Consider the following 17,202-nt stretch of genomic DNA (forward strand, 5'->3'; position numbering starts at 1 on the left):
AACGTTCTGTGTGAATGGGGAGGAAGGGGGATTATATTACATTAATTAGAATCTGAAAATGAGAGATTCCTTTTAAATTCCATAAGTTCAATAGAATAGAGATCTATTGCTTATTTTTTTTAAGATATATCGAAGAAATTTGGGTTATCAATAATTACCGATATTTTCTCTATATAAAAGTGATTATAAAACAATTAAGCAAGGATAGGATTTCCGATTGGCTGGTAATATTCGCAAAGGCGTCGAAGCCGCGACGAATCTTCAAATGCAATAATCGTAAAATCCTCTCCTCTTTTCCTCGAAATATTTTCCACCATCTTACATTCCCAAATATATAGCGGCTATGGTGACCATCAGAGAGAGAGAGAGAGAAGAAAAGGTCAAAATGGTCGGGTCGTTCTAAGCTCGTGGGACACTTCTCGTTTGTTGAACAACCTTTCGTACCCGTGTCGTGATGATACTTCCGCATGTCGACGTATCCATTAACATAACAACGAGCGTGGAAAACTAATCCCGCCGGGATTTAGAAGGGACTTTCCTTCATTCGCCCGGTCCCCCTATCTGACCTCGTGTCGTTTCCTCTGTGAAATGCCTTTTTCGTGCATCTACCATATTTATTATCTTCTGCACGAAATCTTCGTTGTAATTTAAACTTCTTTTAATTGAAGAAAAAGAAAAAAAAAATTTTTTTTGTTTCACAAGATTTGATGGGTGTAGCAAAGAAGTGAAAGGTTAGGTTAGAAAAGTATTGGAAAGAAATAATTTAATAATGATTTATTTTATATGATAAAAGTGAATGTAATAAAATAAAAGGATATCGATAGATATAAAAGGAATAATGAAAGAGAGAGAGAGAGAGAGAGAAAATGGAGGCAGGAGAGGCAGTTAACCCGTTCACCACCCACGCATATATATATATATATAAGCGTCGAATTAATTCCTGAATTTTTCTCCAGGTCGTTTCACCTTACCCGCAGAATTATTCCACTTCGCTTTGCTTCTCTCCCGACTTCCGGTATAAAGTGCGCGATTTGTTCTCCACGTTTCCTTTCTTACTGCACAGCGCAAGAATATAACGCAATAGAAGTATCATTTTTCGGTGTATATATTGTATTATAGAACGTATCGTGAATTATTTTAAGTGTTTTTTTTTTTATTTAAAGAATGTAGAATGTTGCTTCGATTTTAATATTTTAATTTTAAAATAGATCGGTTGAATAGAGGGACACGCGAATTCTTTGTATTGCAAATGAAAAATTTGAATTTGAATTTAATTATTTTATCAAAATCGTAATGTTATTACTTTTAATTACGTATAATTTCATTGAAATTATTTATCGTGAAAATTAATCTAGAGTTGCAAATTATTGATAATATGATATATTCAAAGTTATTAAATAGGCTATAAAAAAGAAAAAATTATAACGCGTATTTATAACTTGTAAATATCTTGATAAATATCTAATAAACGATATTCTATAATTTTTATAGAAAATTTTCATCCAAATATCAATTTGTTCAGAGTTTTTAATATCTAGGGTACCCTAGGATTCGATTTAGGGTTAAACTGCTCGCGGCCATTTTCTCGTTCGATTCGATAAATTTTCCATTTGCGTCACTGTTCCAGGGAAAGTCGATTGAACGGGTCGACAAAAAAAGAAAAAACGATTTCGCAAGAAAACGGAAGGTTGAAATCGATCCGTAATGGCTGGATAATTCCTCGTATCACGAGTAATTACCGTTTACGCGATCTCATGATGTTGTTACGATAACAACGCGAGTCGTCCATTTTTCATTAACTATCGGTGTACGAAGCTGGAAGCTGTCAATGTCAGTCATCTTGACTTGAGCTTTCTGAAAATTGAAAAAAACTGATACACGTCTTTGGAGGAAGAAGCACGTCGAGGGAAAAAAGATAAAAGAGTAAGAGAGTTAATGTACGCTTGTCAGAATTTCCCTCGGTGGCCAAGAAAGGAAGTAAAAAAAATGTTACGCGTAGTCTTTAATCTGTTCGCATTTCAAAGTTATATTATGCTTCATTCTAACTTGAATGACAGATAGATTTTTTTTTGACGAGTGATTATGATTAGCTCTCTCTTGCAAAAATTTTTTCTGTTTAGTCATAGAATATAGAGAATAAAAAATATAATTTCTTAAATATATTGCACTTTTTATTATTTACATTCTCTTCTTGTAGTATCATTACATTATTATTAGTAAAAAAAAATAAAAAATATTTTAATTTAATTAATATCCAAAATAAAAGTAGATTACGAATAGCAGCAGATTAATTTGAATTACATTAATTTAACAATATTATCAATTTATTGATTTCAATTTTTATTAATATTTAAAAATCCAGCTATAAAAATATAAAAATATATTCGTTATTCATATTTTTTTCATTTATCTAGATATAATTAAAATATTTCCAACATAAAATTCTCAATATTATTTTTTAATATCGTTAATTATCTTCGTGTATCGCATCTATGATGACCAGTCTTGCCAACTAACTAAGCTTTTCCTATGAACCTTTCTAAACGATTGCATCGATAACAAACCGTGTTCCGTATCGTTAGGTTAGGTTCTATTACGTAAGCCGTAGCGGCCTTGCATTATAGCATCATAACCATTCATCCTGTCCGCTCACCTGCAATGCGCCATACTATTTGTTCCGAGCGATACGTGAGCCACATTGTACCGTCTAAATTCTGGAAACTATTACTTCATTCTTAATGACTCTTCAATAATATCTAGGAATTTATTTAGGAATTTTTTTTTTTAGATACCTAGTTATTAAATTATATCATGTTAGCATAATAAATGTTAATAGATCACTAGAAATTTAGGGATATTACTAAAATTTATTTAATAATATTTAACAGAGTTTAGGAAGTTTAATTTATAAATTTTACACATGATTTTTTATTATATTTTGTTTCCTTTTCACTTAATTATCAAAATAAACGAATAATGATTATTTATTAATAATTGATTATTAATAATACTTTTAAAAATCAAGAATCACTGTTCTCTTTATTTTTTATTCTATCCACAAGTTGTTTTGAACGAATGTATCTAAATGGAAAACATATAGCCTAGAAAGTTACTGAGTCGTAGACAATCGATGTGTCGCAAAAGCAAATCAGAAAATGTCGGCAATACGAGCGATGTTACTGAAATCGATCCACTCGTCCGAACGAAATTCATCAAGCCAATGAATCTTCGCTTGAGAATTGTTTCCAAATCTAAGCCATGATTAACTGCTATTTAAACTACAGTTTGTTTCCAAATCTGGGTATAATTAACTACTATTAACCACACAATATCAATCACCAATGATGTGGTAATAATGCTGTAAAACTTCGATAGAATTGTTCAGAAATATGTACGAATCCCGATAGATGATGGATTTGCATAATTCAATAATCACTATGGGGTGAGCACATCCTGTCTTTGAAACGTCGAAGCAGATCCGCGTGAAATAAAATATTTGGAACAGAAGAAACGATGTGACGCAAAGCGACCACGTCAACAGGAACACCATGTACGCTCCTAGAATTCCAATCAACTGTTTGCGACAATGATTTATCGTCCATCATTTCCTTTCCCTCGATTATTGTATCTCACTTTCATATATTTCTCGTTTCAACAATGACTCTTCCTGTTTTATACACGTACATAGTTAATTATACAATTGTTATTCGTTATATATTTCTGAATTCTTCTTTTTGAACATATTCTGTGGAGAGGATGCAATGATGATTATATGTATTTAGCGTGGAAAATTTGCACGAAAAATGAATTGGAACATCGTTTTTATCTTATATATTCTTCTTTTTATAGCACGTTTCAAAATAATTGGTTGTCAAAGGCACACCCCTTCGCTCCAATCGATGCTTCAAGCGCCATCTTTTATGGTTTAAATAGCTTGTAATTGATACTTGACATTTCTAAAGTAAATGTCGTATTTCTACAGTATTTAGAAAGTGTTCTTTATACAATGTATAAAATGATATCCAGGAATAATCTCAGAAAGTAAAAATAATAATAATAATAATAAAATTTTAAAAATCGAACTTTATTTGAATTTAAAATTAGATTTTTTAAGTTTTCCATACCTCAATGTTGATATCTTCCAACTCTACCAATTGGTTGATCATCAAATTCAACATCGTACATCACATAACCTCTTTCTTCCGATCACAAAATATCCATGTTCCATGCCAGCCTAATCGATTACTCGTTCCATTCTAGTGATATTCGTGATTGGTAAAAATTTCAGAAAATTATACCGGTACGCATTTGTGTAAAACTGGTGTAAATCATCGGCGGGGAAAAATGTTGTCATAGACAGACGGGAATAGTTAGAGAGGAGAGGTTGGTGGCGCGCTCAAGAAAGTATGCGAGCGCCACCACGTTCAGAAATCCCGAACCGTGTGGATGCAACGATCCAGCGATAAATAATTTTCACCGTTCTACTGTCAAAAGCTCGCCTGTGGGTGTTCGCACGTAAATGATATATATTTATCCCTGGCTGATTCGCCATGGCGATAACAGGAGCGTAATCAATAACGCGGGCGACTTAATACGTCGGGAGAAGAAAGTTTGGTTGCGGTTGGAATAACGGGGTCTCTCTCTCCAAGTGATTCGAGATAATTGGTTCGAGTCTTTTCTGACATTTTTTTTTTTTTTCTTCCACTGTCAGGAATTTCTTTTATCTTCGGAATCGTATATTTAGTTCGAAAATTAATGGATGAATTATTAGTAGTTCGATCTAGTAATTTTTTTTTCTAGTTATTTTTGTTTTACAAATTAGAAGAGTTTTCTTTTGTATATTTTAATAAATACGAGATTTCTATATTCGCAAATGTTTTTACGAATATTTTAGGATTTCGAATTTTAGGATTTAAGTGGATACGTGTTCAATACGATTTATGTATTTTAATTAAAAATCGTATAATTATTATCGAAAAGATAAGAAAAAGATTTTTCATAAAGCAAAATTGTTATCCAAATATGTGAATAATACGTTTTCAAGCATCATTTCCTCGAATAATAATTCAACTGTGTGTGGAAATATTTTTAGAATATAGAAGCAGGAAGTATGCGTATTGCCCGCGTCATGGCGGGTGAGAACAAAATTAACAACCGGTTAAAAGTCGATAAAATTTAAATCCTTTAGAGGGATCTCGCAGTGCCGCGAGCATATTTGACGGACGGACAGATAGGGCGCAGTATTGCTTTCACTTCGCCGCATTGAAAATCCAGAAAAATGTAGACATACCCAAAGGCGAATGGTGAAGACCATTATCCAACGGGAACTGATATCATTTTTATTTGGATTATTGTTCAAAATATTCGTTTTGTTTAGCTAATTATTGTAAAATATCGTGCATATAAATATTAGAAAGGAAGATTCTTGAATATGAAAAAAAGATATTTAAAATAATGTATTAAAACGAGAAGGTAATGTATAAAAATGTATTTAGTGCTTCCTAGATATTCTAGGGAATTTTGATTGTTAAAGGAAATTTTGTTAACTATATTTTTATTTCTTTAAAAGGCTTTATTGCTTTAATGTTTAATTACTTTCAGAGGGAAATTTGTTCTGAAATACAAGAAAATATTCAGGGAAATTCAATAGCGAAAAGATTAAATCGATTGTTTTCACAAGATATTTACTTAATCTAGTTACTTTCCAACCTTTTGTATCTCTTAACATCGCGTTTAAGATTAGAATCTAAATCTATCCTACATCGAAATACATGTTGTAAGAAAACGTGAAATATCAGTTGATCCGATTATGTTTGTAATCTAATTAGTCGAGTATTTCGAAATCTCTACGAACGATCGCTTGAAATTCCATAACAATGATTTAACACACATCTGGCGGATAGATTTTCTCATAATTGTTCGTAATAATTGTACACCAAAAAGAAAAAAAAAAAAATCTATATGTTAAATATTCCTTTTTATTTTTTTTTAAAATTCAAAATTTCAAAGAAATATTATTCTCACATATCTTTTCGTTATTCAACATTTTTTATATTTAATTTTACACGATAAAATTTTTTTTTTATAGCGTTTTAATACGAGTTTTTCTATATTCATTTAACTTAATCCATCCGTGTAATAGATATTTAAAAAGGTAAAAATTGTTAAATAATTTTTAAATATCTTTCCCCAAATACATTTTTAATAACACGTTGCTATTTTTTTTTTATATTTCAGGTTCGTGATTTGGTGGAAAGGTGCACATGCCCCACTCAATTCCCAATGATTCGCGTTTCCGAAGGGAAATATCGAATCGGAGACACGAAGGTGTTGATTTTTGTACGAATCCTTCGAAGCCACGTTATGGTTCGAGTAGGTGGAGGTTGGGACACCCTTAGCCATTATTTGGACAAACACGATCCATGTCGATGCAGAACTTGTAAGTGAATCTTTCAATATTTCGCGCAGAATCTCTTCTCTTTATTTATTTATTTTTTTTTTCTCGTATTTTTTTTTTCTTTCTTTTTTTTTTTTTTTTTTCTTTTTTTCTGATGTCGCTAATCGTGAAACATATAAAAAAATATGGGACATCGGTGACAGTTTAAACAAGCATGAGCTCATTGTCGTCGAAAATAAAGATGATGATCGGAGATTTTATTACGAGTTTGTTAAAGATGGACCGTTCTTTCCTTATTTTTTTTTTTTTTTTGTGGTTGGAAATTTACGAATTGTCAGATTTGTATTTGTTTTGGAAATAAAAAAATATGATGATTCAAGGAGTTTCTTTTTTTTTTTTTCGTCGAAAATAAATAGTAAGATTGATGATTTAATAAGCCTTTAATTTTAAATTAACGATAAATGGCAAATATTTATGTTTCTACGAATGTAAGATGTTTCTTTTATTAACTTATAATTTTAATTTAATTTTATAAAGAACTTATTTTTTCGTAATTGAGTATAGTTTCTTTTCCAATTGAAATTTTTATTAAATATTTCTTTGAGTGTTTCTTACAATATTTTTATATTTCATCTTAATATCCAAGATTGCAGTCCTCTCAATCATCTTTTTTATTATAAAATATATCCCATGAATCTCTTCATTACATCACAGATTAAATCCTTTCGACCTAAATCACCACAAAAGAACAAAATAACAAAAAAAGAAGTACTTCTATTCATTTTCCAATTCATTCTTATCCCTCAACACGATTAAAACACATTCAATTTTTATTTATAAACGTTTTAATCCTTTTCGTCTCCGTGCATTGAAGTCGACTTGCTTGCAGATATCTATTATAGCAGTAAATGACGTTCCAATCCTTTAACGACTATCTAGCAAAAACCAGACGAAAAACGGGTATCGTGACCAATTGTGCAATCAGGATGCATAACCTTGCACGCGTGATCGCAAATATCTCTTTATTTCTTTTTCTATTTTTATAATTTTTTCTTTTTTTTTTTTTTCTTTTTTTGCAGCACATCGCTCGATGATCTCAGCAAAATTGATTCAAAAGGCTGGAGGGTCGTTCGACCTTGGCAGCGCGCAGGTACATTACGAAAGGTGAGTAATTTTCTTCTTCTAAGGTGTCATTTGCCTGTCTGCAGTCATTCGTTCCAAAGATTTTCTACCGTTTCCTCGATAAAAGATTATGCACCAGAGATTATGTTTGTAACGTTGTTAGAATGCTCTGAGAAGAATCCTGGATTCAAGGGTGCAACTAAAGACATATATTTTGTTTTTTTGTTACTTAGTAACTTTAAATTAACTTCAAGACATTTGTAAGAAATTTTAAAAGAGCGAAGAAAATCTCTCTTCGTCATTTTTGATTTTTAAAAGTTTTTTTCAAAACTTTAAATCTTCATTCCATTGAACAGATTATTTATATTTTAATATATTGAATTGATATTGGCCCTTTTATGTCGACTGATCCTTCTATTCCATTAAAATCTAATATTTCTAATACAACTTCCTGCCAATATCTCAATCAACTAAAGACATGTATTTTGTTTTTTTGTTACTTAGTAACTTCAAATTAACTTCAAATTAACTTCAAAACATTTGTAAGAAATTTTAAAAGAACGAAGAAAATCTCTCTTCATCATTTTTGATTTTTAAAAGTTTTTTTCAAAAATCTTTTAAATCTTCATTCCATTGAGATTATTTATATTTTAATATATTGAATTGATATTGGTCCTTTTATGTCAACTGATCCTTCTATTCCATTAAAATCTAATATTTCTAATACAACTTCCTGCCAATATCTCAATCAACTAAAGACATGTATTTTGTTTTTTTGTTACTTAGTAACTTCAAATTAACTTCAAAACATTTGTAAGAAATTTTAAAAGAGCGAAGAAAATCTCTCTTCATCATTTTTGATTTTTAAAAGTTTTTTTCAAAACTTTATTCCATTGAATAGATTATTTATATTTTAATATATTGAATTGATATTGGCCCTTTTGTGTCGACTGATCCTTTTATTCCATTAAAATCTAATATTTCTAATATTTCAACTTCCTGCCAATATCTCAATTTAAATGACTAACATTCAAAGTAAATATACCAAATTAACAATTCAATCAACGTATTAAAGCTATTTTATAATAGAAGGATAGGCAAGATATGCATTGAAGGGCAAAAAGAGCGTGTTTCCTATTTTTCAAAAGCCCGTTCATAATAGCTAATTAAAATTAAAAAAAAAACAAACAAATAAACAAACAAAAAACTCTGAATGTATAAATTTGAATATACATCAAAAGAAAAAAAAATATTTCTAATATTTCAACTTTCTGCCAATATCTCAATTTAAACTGACTAACATTCAAAGTAGAAATATACCAAATTAACAATTCAATCAAAGCTATTTTATTAAAGCTATTTTATAATAGAAGGATAGGCAAGATATGCATTGAAGGGCAAAAAGAGCATGTTTCCTATTTTTCAAAAGCCCATTCATAATACCTAATTAAAATTAAAAAAAAGAACAAACAAACAAACAAACAAAAAACTCTGAATGTATAAATTTGAATATACATCAAAAAAAAAAAAAAAAAAGTGCAGAATGTCCTCCAGCTCGCATAGTTGCCTGCCCCCACAACCCGTTAGAGAAAAATCCGGTTGCTGATCCGCAGATCACCCCCTAGAACTCGACGGAGTTCGGCGTCGAGCGTCGGTTCGTGCGCGGGCACGATGCAGAATCAGCAATCGGCACACGCGGCCAAAGGCGTTTCCAGCAATCGGTCCCGATCGCCCACGCCCCACCATCTCGGCGGCAATAAGCAGCAACAAACGACGACGAGCGGCGACGAGCAACGAAAGATGAATCGATCGAGAAGCCCAACGCCACAGAGGAAGTTCCTGGGCAGCCCCGTTCACCAGTCAGACTTTGGGAAGCAACGATCGAGATCCCCGACACCGAAGGCTCAACTGAGGTCCAGCAGTCCGACGACCAAATTGGACGGCGCAAAGGGTGGATCTGCGGTGGATTCGGCTGGTAGAAGCCTGTACGAAGAGGCTCGTTCACCGACCCATCATGGAAGGCAGCATCAGGAAGCAAAGGTTGGTAAATGAAGAGATAGAGGTTTGGTAATTTTGAGGTATTATGGGTAGCAAGAGGTTAGGATTATTTATGGATGTGTATCAAGGATTAAGGATTTAACAGATAAGGTCAAAGTTAGAGGATGGGTTAGGTTAAGAGATTGTGAATAGGTGAATAAAGAATTGAAGAGAAATGATTTTGTTGAGAAAAATACTTTCACTTTGTAATTTTTCCTTCGTAGAAGAGATAAATCCATATTATCTTTTTTATTCGGTAAATTCAGAAAATGAACGTTACAACTTTAAAAAACAAGTATTTTATATAATGAACCAATTACGTATCTTTCTCGAGGAATGATAAACTTGTTCCTCGAGAGGTTAATTCAAAAAATTGTCAGAACAGAAACTAGACATTTTTTCCCCCAATTTTCTCCCTAGGATGCGAAGAAGGATCTCCATCAAGAAATCCGCACTAAAGTCCCCCTGACGGAGGAATTCACGAGACGATACGTTGTCGATGGCGGCGTGGCACGGAGGGCAGTGGAGAAAGACGACACGCCGAAATACGAGCCGACGATTTACAATTACAAGTGTCGCGAGGACTCGAGCAGCCGTAGTCCGACCCCTAGTCCACCAGCAATCAAGGAGGAGCCGGTATTGGAGAACTTCAGCAAAGACGTAACGGGGAACGTACATTACACCAAGTCGCCGCACGACGGAGAGCACTCGGATAATTGCAGCGAGGTGTCCGACGAAGGTTATAGAAGCTTAGGAGCAGTCCAGCCGACTAGTGGAAACGGAAATTCCGGGACTTGCACGCAAGGATCGCCCACGGTTGCCGATTGTCAAAGTAAGCAAGATATCCTCGTTTCGTTTCTCCTATTCTCGAGTCGAAAAGTTTCTCGTCGCTCGGTCGCGTTATTTCGCGGGTTGGGATTTATGGGCTGTCAGGGCTGCGTGGGTTGGCACGCCTGTTACGCGAATACCGTGTTGTAATACCGTGTTGGCCGGGTCGAGGTTGCGAATGGAAATTCGTGAATGGCGAAAGTTTTTGGGGGAACGTGTGTTGGTGTTGTTTTCGATTGTTAGAATCGTTTAAGGTTAGGATTTCAACCGGTTTTCAAAGTTGATAATTACTTTGACGGATGATCCCCTGTGATTATTAAAGGAGATTAAAGGAGTTAGTTAAAGGGGATTAGAGTGGTTATGTAAATCGATCCAAATCTTCTTAAAGTATCGTTGAAAACTTTTTTATGAATTCGTGTCATAAGAAATGTCATTAGAAATGAATAAGGTCTTTTCTAATTCTGTTCAGGAGAAAATGACGAAAGTTAAGTGACGTGAATACGTATATCCCTGTAAAGAACATGTAATTAGTATAATAAGATATTCTTCAGTTGTCATATCGTTTGATTTGAAATTTTGTTAAGATCATTATTTATTTATTTTTATTAAAATTTTTCTTAAATAAATAAATAATTATTGATAATTCGTAAAATTAGATTAGAGCATAAAATTCTAATATCTAATTTAGTTTATTCCGTAAAAATTCTTTTCCAATACAAATGACAAACCATTAAATAGAAAGATAAAAGGAAGAATGAGGATATTGGTTAAATAGACTCTTAGCATATAGGCCGTTTCATAACTGTAAGTCGAGTGAAATCGTCGAACGATCGCGATAATCGCATCCCGCTGCGAAGAAAACGCATGATTCTCGTGTGGCTTTTCGATCAAAGCGAGTCATTCAGTTTAATATGAACGTATCAAGGATGAACGAACAAAACGAACTATTGTACAAGTACGTATCCTCTTGCGTTTCAAACTTTCTCGAGCTCTCCATATTTTTCTTATTTCCCTCCTTTCTTCGTTTACTTATTTTCTTTCTTTCTTAATAAAATGATTTACACATTTATCGTTAACATTTTTCTTAAACGTTTCTTTTTAACTTTCCATTTCAAATTTTAACAAACGTAAGTCGATCACTCATTTATTGTATTTAGAGATTCTACAAATTAATAATATTCGTGGAACGAGTGTTTATCTGGTAACTTTATTATCTGAGATTGTCAAGCCTGGTAACAAGAAATTTAATTCGCTATCCCACTCTTTAGATTCTTTTGTACAGTGTACAGAATTGCCTTGTTTTTATCGTGTTTTGTTTCGAACATTCGAAACGTATATATGTTGTATAGTATTTCCTTCAATCAAAAATTTTAATTCGAGAAAAAAATCATCTAAAATATTAAGAAAAAATTATATTAAGAAAAAAATTACAAAATAACTGACTCGTGCATATTCTTTGAATATATCTTTCACTCCTTTTTTTACATCCTTTCACCGCTGAAAAATTTCTTAAATTCAAAAGAAAATATATTAAAAAATAATTTCCTTCGTTTAAACGAAACAATATAGTTACAAAAAAAAAAAAAAAAAAAAGAAAGAAATATAAATCATCGCATACTTTCGTTCGAATTGCTTCTCTTTAGAAAGAAAGAAAAATTAAATTTTCAAACGCAAATAAAGAGAAATAGGCATTGGTGCGCGGAAACCGTTGTCCCGGTTGAACACAGAAAGATGTGGAGTACGTGTCAAGTGCGTGAATCACGGTATTCGAGGCAAAACGTTATCGAGGATCGACCGTTGGCGATTGTTCCGTGGACAGGTTGCTGTTGAAGATCGCCCACGCTACACGCACACAGATATCCCTTTCTTCGCGTAATCCTTCACAGCCGGTTAAATGTCAGGTTGTAAGCGTACACGTGTGTACATGTAGATTGAATATTAATGAGCTACAAGGTGGTCCAAAATGTATTGGACCATGGTGTATAATAAAATACGAAGAGGAGCTCTCGATTACGTTATATTATATACGTTTTATTATGCGTTTTATTTATGTTAGGGGTATGACGTAAGTGGAGCTACCGTGATCCACTTCTAAATAATGATTCGATTTCCTTTTTCGTTTCGACCGTGGGAGGAAGGTGATTTTGAAAAAGGAAGTATCTATGTCTATGGAAGATTGGGAATTGTATTCGAACGATAGTTGGTATTTAAATATTGCAATTTCTAATTAGATTGGAATTTTTTTTTTAAATTTTAACAATCTTATTAAGGACGCGACAATGCGTGAAAAGTAAAGCAATGGAGAATCGCGAAATTTTTGAATTAGAATTGCATAGAAGTACAGTGTTTGAGAGTATTAAATTTTAACTTTAATGCATTTTATTATTAGAAAATATACGAGAATCTTACGTTTTCCTTTGAAAATCAAAGTTATTGTAGTTAAAATTATTTCAATCATTATATTATTGAGCAGGAAAACGCACATTCTTTCGATTTATATTTTCAATTTTCCAAATTGTTAGTCGTTGAATCTATTTTCTATTATAATATATCAATTCAAACTGCTTTCAACGACAACATTTACTTCTCAATTTATTTTTCGAGAGGAATAGTATTATCGAGAAATTATGCCGATTATCTTGGAACACGTCCAGATCGTATAAAATATTTCCCTTGAAATAATATTGTTGTAAAAATTGTTTTTGGCAATGTATTAAAAATGCTTTCCACGACTCTTTTGAATCCTCGCGTTTATTATTATTATCTCTAATTGGTAAACTTCCACTAATAACTTTTTTTTACCCTCTATAAAATCAGAATGTAATCGTTCTCTGCGTAAGAAACGTATACGTCAATGGTTTCATCTGTTATTACTGAAATTGTGCAATACCTACGATTAAAATTGAGCGCCAATGTCGTAAAAGGATATCGCGAAGATAAGAAAGTGGGGAATAAAATTTTCATTTTCAGGAGGAAGCAAGAATTAAAAAGTTAAATTAAATTAGAAAAATTAATTTTTCTTAAAAATCTACAACAAGATAAATTTTCTCTGAATCACTGAATTAAAAAGTATTTAATATTCGAGAAAAATTGACTGTAAAATAATTATGAATGAAATTTTCATTAACGTAATTATTTTTATTATAACATATCAAAATACATATAAAACGAGATTAATTAACAAAAATAGCGCAAAACTTATCCCTTCTTCTTCACTTAGCAGAAAGCAAAGAATGTGACATAAAGAAGTCGGACGCGATAATCTCGATCGATAAATTGGGCCAACATTGCCCACGCAGCGTTCTCGTCGAATCCTAAATCTCGTCGAAACCGAGAGCTCGAGCTCGCATGAATAAACAAACCGGTGACATTTACGCGGGATCGCATGCGGAAGTCATAGTTACGCAATCGCCGATTCATAAACCATTCAATCGAATTACAACGTTAAAAAACGCGAATATTATTAAGAAAATGTGATAATATCCCTTTAAATACCCTCCCTTCCTCTCCCCTTATAAATCAAATAGATGCCTCTGAAACGAAAGATGGACGGTTGATTCATTTCGTTCCATCCCCTGTTGCAGAGCAACCCTCGAAGCCAGAGGCAGAGGAGAGGTCGTGCGTGGAGACGGAGAGCATCGAGACGGGCCTGCGCAAGATCCGGATAGGCCCACCGAGCCCTCTTCGAGCCTCCCCCTCTCGAAGCGTGGCCTCCTCCTCCGGAGACCGTACCCCCCGCGCCAACTCGATCGTCCGTGAAAACAGCAACGTTTCGAGAGGCTCGTCCGGAAGCAGAACGCCCAGGGACAGCAACTCGAGCCCGGAGGGAAGTCCCTTGAAACGTGGCACGATAAGGAACAGTTTACGCAAGCCGCCGACGGGAAGTCTGAGCAAGGCATCGGCGGTGATGGGCGGCAAAAGCTGTCAGGGTCCGGTGAGCGGTAGCAACACGTGGAACGGTAGACAGGCAAGGCAGAGGCCCAGCATCCAATCCGACACTTTCCTCAACCCCCATGGTCCATCGGCCAACAATTGTGCAACGACGACGACGACGACGACGGCAACGACGACGACGACCCCCAACTTCAGCAGGAGGAGCCCGGCCAGGCAGAGCCTGCCCAGGCAAAGTTCGAACGGTGGTGGTGTGCAGTACGACAGGAACGGGAGAAGGATGAAAACCGCTCCAACAGGGTCCCTCCAATCCTCGCCCACCAAGGTGGCCAACCCCCTTCTCGAGCAGATCCTTCAGAAAGTGGGCCATTTGCAGGACGAGCGCGAGGTGGTTCAGAAGCTTCAGGATCTGTTGAGGGATTATCAGGCTCACGGCTCCGGGGAGGGAGTGGCGAACATGGAGTTCACCAGGGCGTGGATCGATGGTAACGGGACCGTGGCGTTGCCCCAGGACAATCAGATGACGGCCAGTCCAAGGAAGGATCCCAAGTCGGTGTCGGAGAGGGGAGGTTTCTCCAGGATACCGGCCCCCGTTTACAAGAGGCCTATGTCCGTCGCGTCCGACAGCGTGTGAAGTATCTCTCGCAGCTGTCGAACAACGTCTAGGGGACGGTGTAGATGATGATGATGATGATGACGAGGATGAGGATGAGGATGATGGCGACGATGATGAAGCTGGTTCGAAGCGTGTCCTCGAGGTCATCGGGCTCCTCGATCGCGGGCCAGGACTCGTGACGCCCTCGATTTAACGAGATGTTTGTGCCGATTGCGACGCGATCGTGGATACGTGGAACTGCGCGCGAGTAGAGATAGAAGAAGGGCGATCCGAGGGTGTTTCAAGTTGGAGTGTGGGGATTAAGATGGTTTCGTTTTTTTTTTTTTTTTTTTTTTTAAATGTTCGAGGTTATTTTCATGGGTAATGTTCGGCTTGGAAAAGCCTGTTTCGATACGCGACTCGAGAAAAGAAGAGTTATCATTTTCTCGTTATTACTTTATCCACGGACGGACGATCTCTGTCGATGGAAAATTTAATCTTATCTTAAGACGCTAAACTCACGGTTATTATATTTTTCTATCTTTTCTAAGATAGATTACTTGGCTTTCGAAGCGATATTACCTATGGGGATAACCCGATAGTTTTGGGAAAAACTATGTGTATTTTTGATGGTGCTTGGAAGATTTCTTTTCTCTTAAAACTATCTCCGATGTATATAACAACACTGTGATTGAAAATTTTGTTCTCATCTAAGGAGGAATAGAAATCATCTTATTTTTTTTTCTCTCTTTCTTTCTTTCTTTCTTTCTTTCTTTCTTTCTTTCGCGAATTTCGTAAAAATTCTCGGACGTTTTTTCTTAAAAAAAAGAAAGAAAAGAGCAACGGTTCCACATTTCCGCGCGATGGCGGATCGAAGGCGTCCGATTAGAGGCGAAGCTTAACGGGCCTTAACGGTACGAGGTCGATCGGTTAGCTCGTAGGAGTCGCGTGTATATCGGGGTGGTGCTCGGATGGTGCTGAACGTGAGATGACGTTCGTGATGCAAATAAGATTATAAGATGACCGAAAAAAGAAAAAAAAAGAAAAAAAAAGGAAAAAAACAAAAATAAAAAAAAATTAACAAAAGGGAAAAGAGGGAAAAAGAAAAACGTGGAGAGAAGGAGGACAAAGGAGGCGAGAAGAGGACAACGAGAGAGATAGGTAGGTATAGGTAGGTAGATAAGTGGAAAAATTCGTCTCGTCGACGATTAACAACAATTTCGATCGATGAACAGAGAGCGGGTTTCGAGCGAGCAATTAGCCTGGTGTGCGTTAATGGCTTCCCGATCGATTTGCTTCCAGTCAATTGCATCCCCGGCTGACGGCTCGTCGATTGATCCAAGACGAGAGATTACACCTTGGTCACAAACGACAAGCGATCTCTCTTCTTTGTCGTGATATTTCCCCCCCTCTCCTCTCTCTCTCTCTCTCTCTTTTTTTCTCGTACATTGTAATCGATAACTCGTCGTTTTTTCTTTTTCTTTTCTTTTTTTTCTTTTTTTATTGGATTCTTTTATCGCGACGAAACGAAATAATTTAGGATTCCGTGACTCGAGAAATATTGGAAAAGGTTTAAAGAAGATTACGAGAGAAGAGGAGAACGAAAATACGACGAATCGTTCGAAATGTAAACTTAAAAAGAAAAAGAAAGAAAAAAAAAAAAGGGAAGAACTAATCGATAATGAGTTATGTCACGACAAAATGGAACAATCGCGATCAATGATCTTGTGATCATTTTTCTCAGCTTAACGCATATCGACGAGTGTAAATCTCGATTTCTCGACGATTCATTGAGAAGAGATCTCGGCCAGAATTTCTACGTTCGATCGTTCACCACGGCCGTGCGAGGCCGTGCGAAAAAATTATTTATTTATATAGTCTATCGGTTGTATTTATTGAAGACGGTTTATTTGCGCGTTGCAAGTTCGCTTGAGGGAGTACAGGATAAACGAAGACGAAGAATAGAAAAAAAGAGGCGGTGCGGAAGTGGTGAGAAGGATTTGTTTCGCAGGAAAAATCAAATTAACCCCACCCCCCCCAAAAAAAAAAAAAAGAAAAAAGAACAGACTGCATCGATGTAGATAGCGACGATATAGTTGAACGAAACGCCATTCCAATGTTTCACTGTTTTTTATACCAAGCGCGAGCGTAGCGGCATTTTGTATCAAGTGTCTTGAGGGGAGGATGGAATTCGTGCGGGACGTGTTCTTGGTTTCGTTAGAAGATAGAAAAATGATAATCTACCAGGGGGGAAGGGGAATATTTTGCATAGAAATCGTAGATAGTAAGTAAGGTGCAAAATTAATGAAATTAATGTAATTAAGTTTTACGT

The 17,202-nt window shown here is 35.1% G+C and overlaps 1 protein-coding gene across 2 annotated transcripts in view; it reads left to right on the forward strand.

Annotated features, from left to right (window-relative positions):
• Positions 1-16,908, forward strand: part of LOC122717482 (GAS2-like protein pickled eggs) — a 78,124-nt gene extending 61,216 nt beyond the window's left edge. The window contains exons 4-8 of one of the 2 annotated variants that reach the window (XM_043941589.1): positions 6,238-6,439; positions 7,477-7,561; positions 9,133-9,559; positions 9,977-10,388; positions 13,969-16,908. In XM_043941589.1, the coding sequence (XP_043797524.1) occupies positions 6,238-6,439; positions 7,477-7,561; positions 9,133-9,559; positions 9,977-10,388; positions 13,969-14,909 (2,067 nt within the window). In that variant the 3' untranslated portion in view covers positions 14,910-16,908. The remainder of the gene's footprint in view (positions 1-6,237; positions 6,440-7,476; positions 7,562-9,132; positions 9,560-9,976; positions 10,389-13,968) is intronic. The other variant, XM_043941590.1, reaches the window with a different exon arrangement.
• Positions 16,909-17,202: the final 294 nt, after the last annotated feature.

This window comes from Apis laboriosa, unplaced genomic scaffold (assembly GCF_014066325.1).
Source record: "Apis laboriosa isolate Shangri-la unplaced genomic scaffold, ASM1406632v1 scaffold5213_cov150, whole genome shotgun sequence".
NCBI lineage: Eukaryota > Metazoa > Arthropoda > Insecta > Hymenoptera > Apidae > Apis > Apis laboriosa.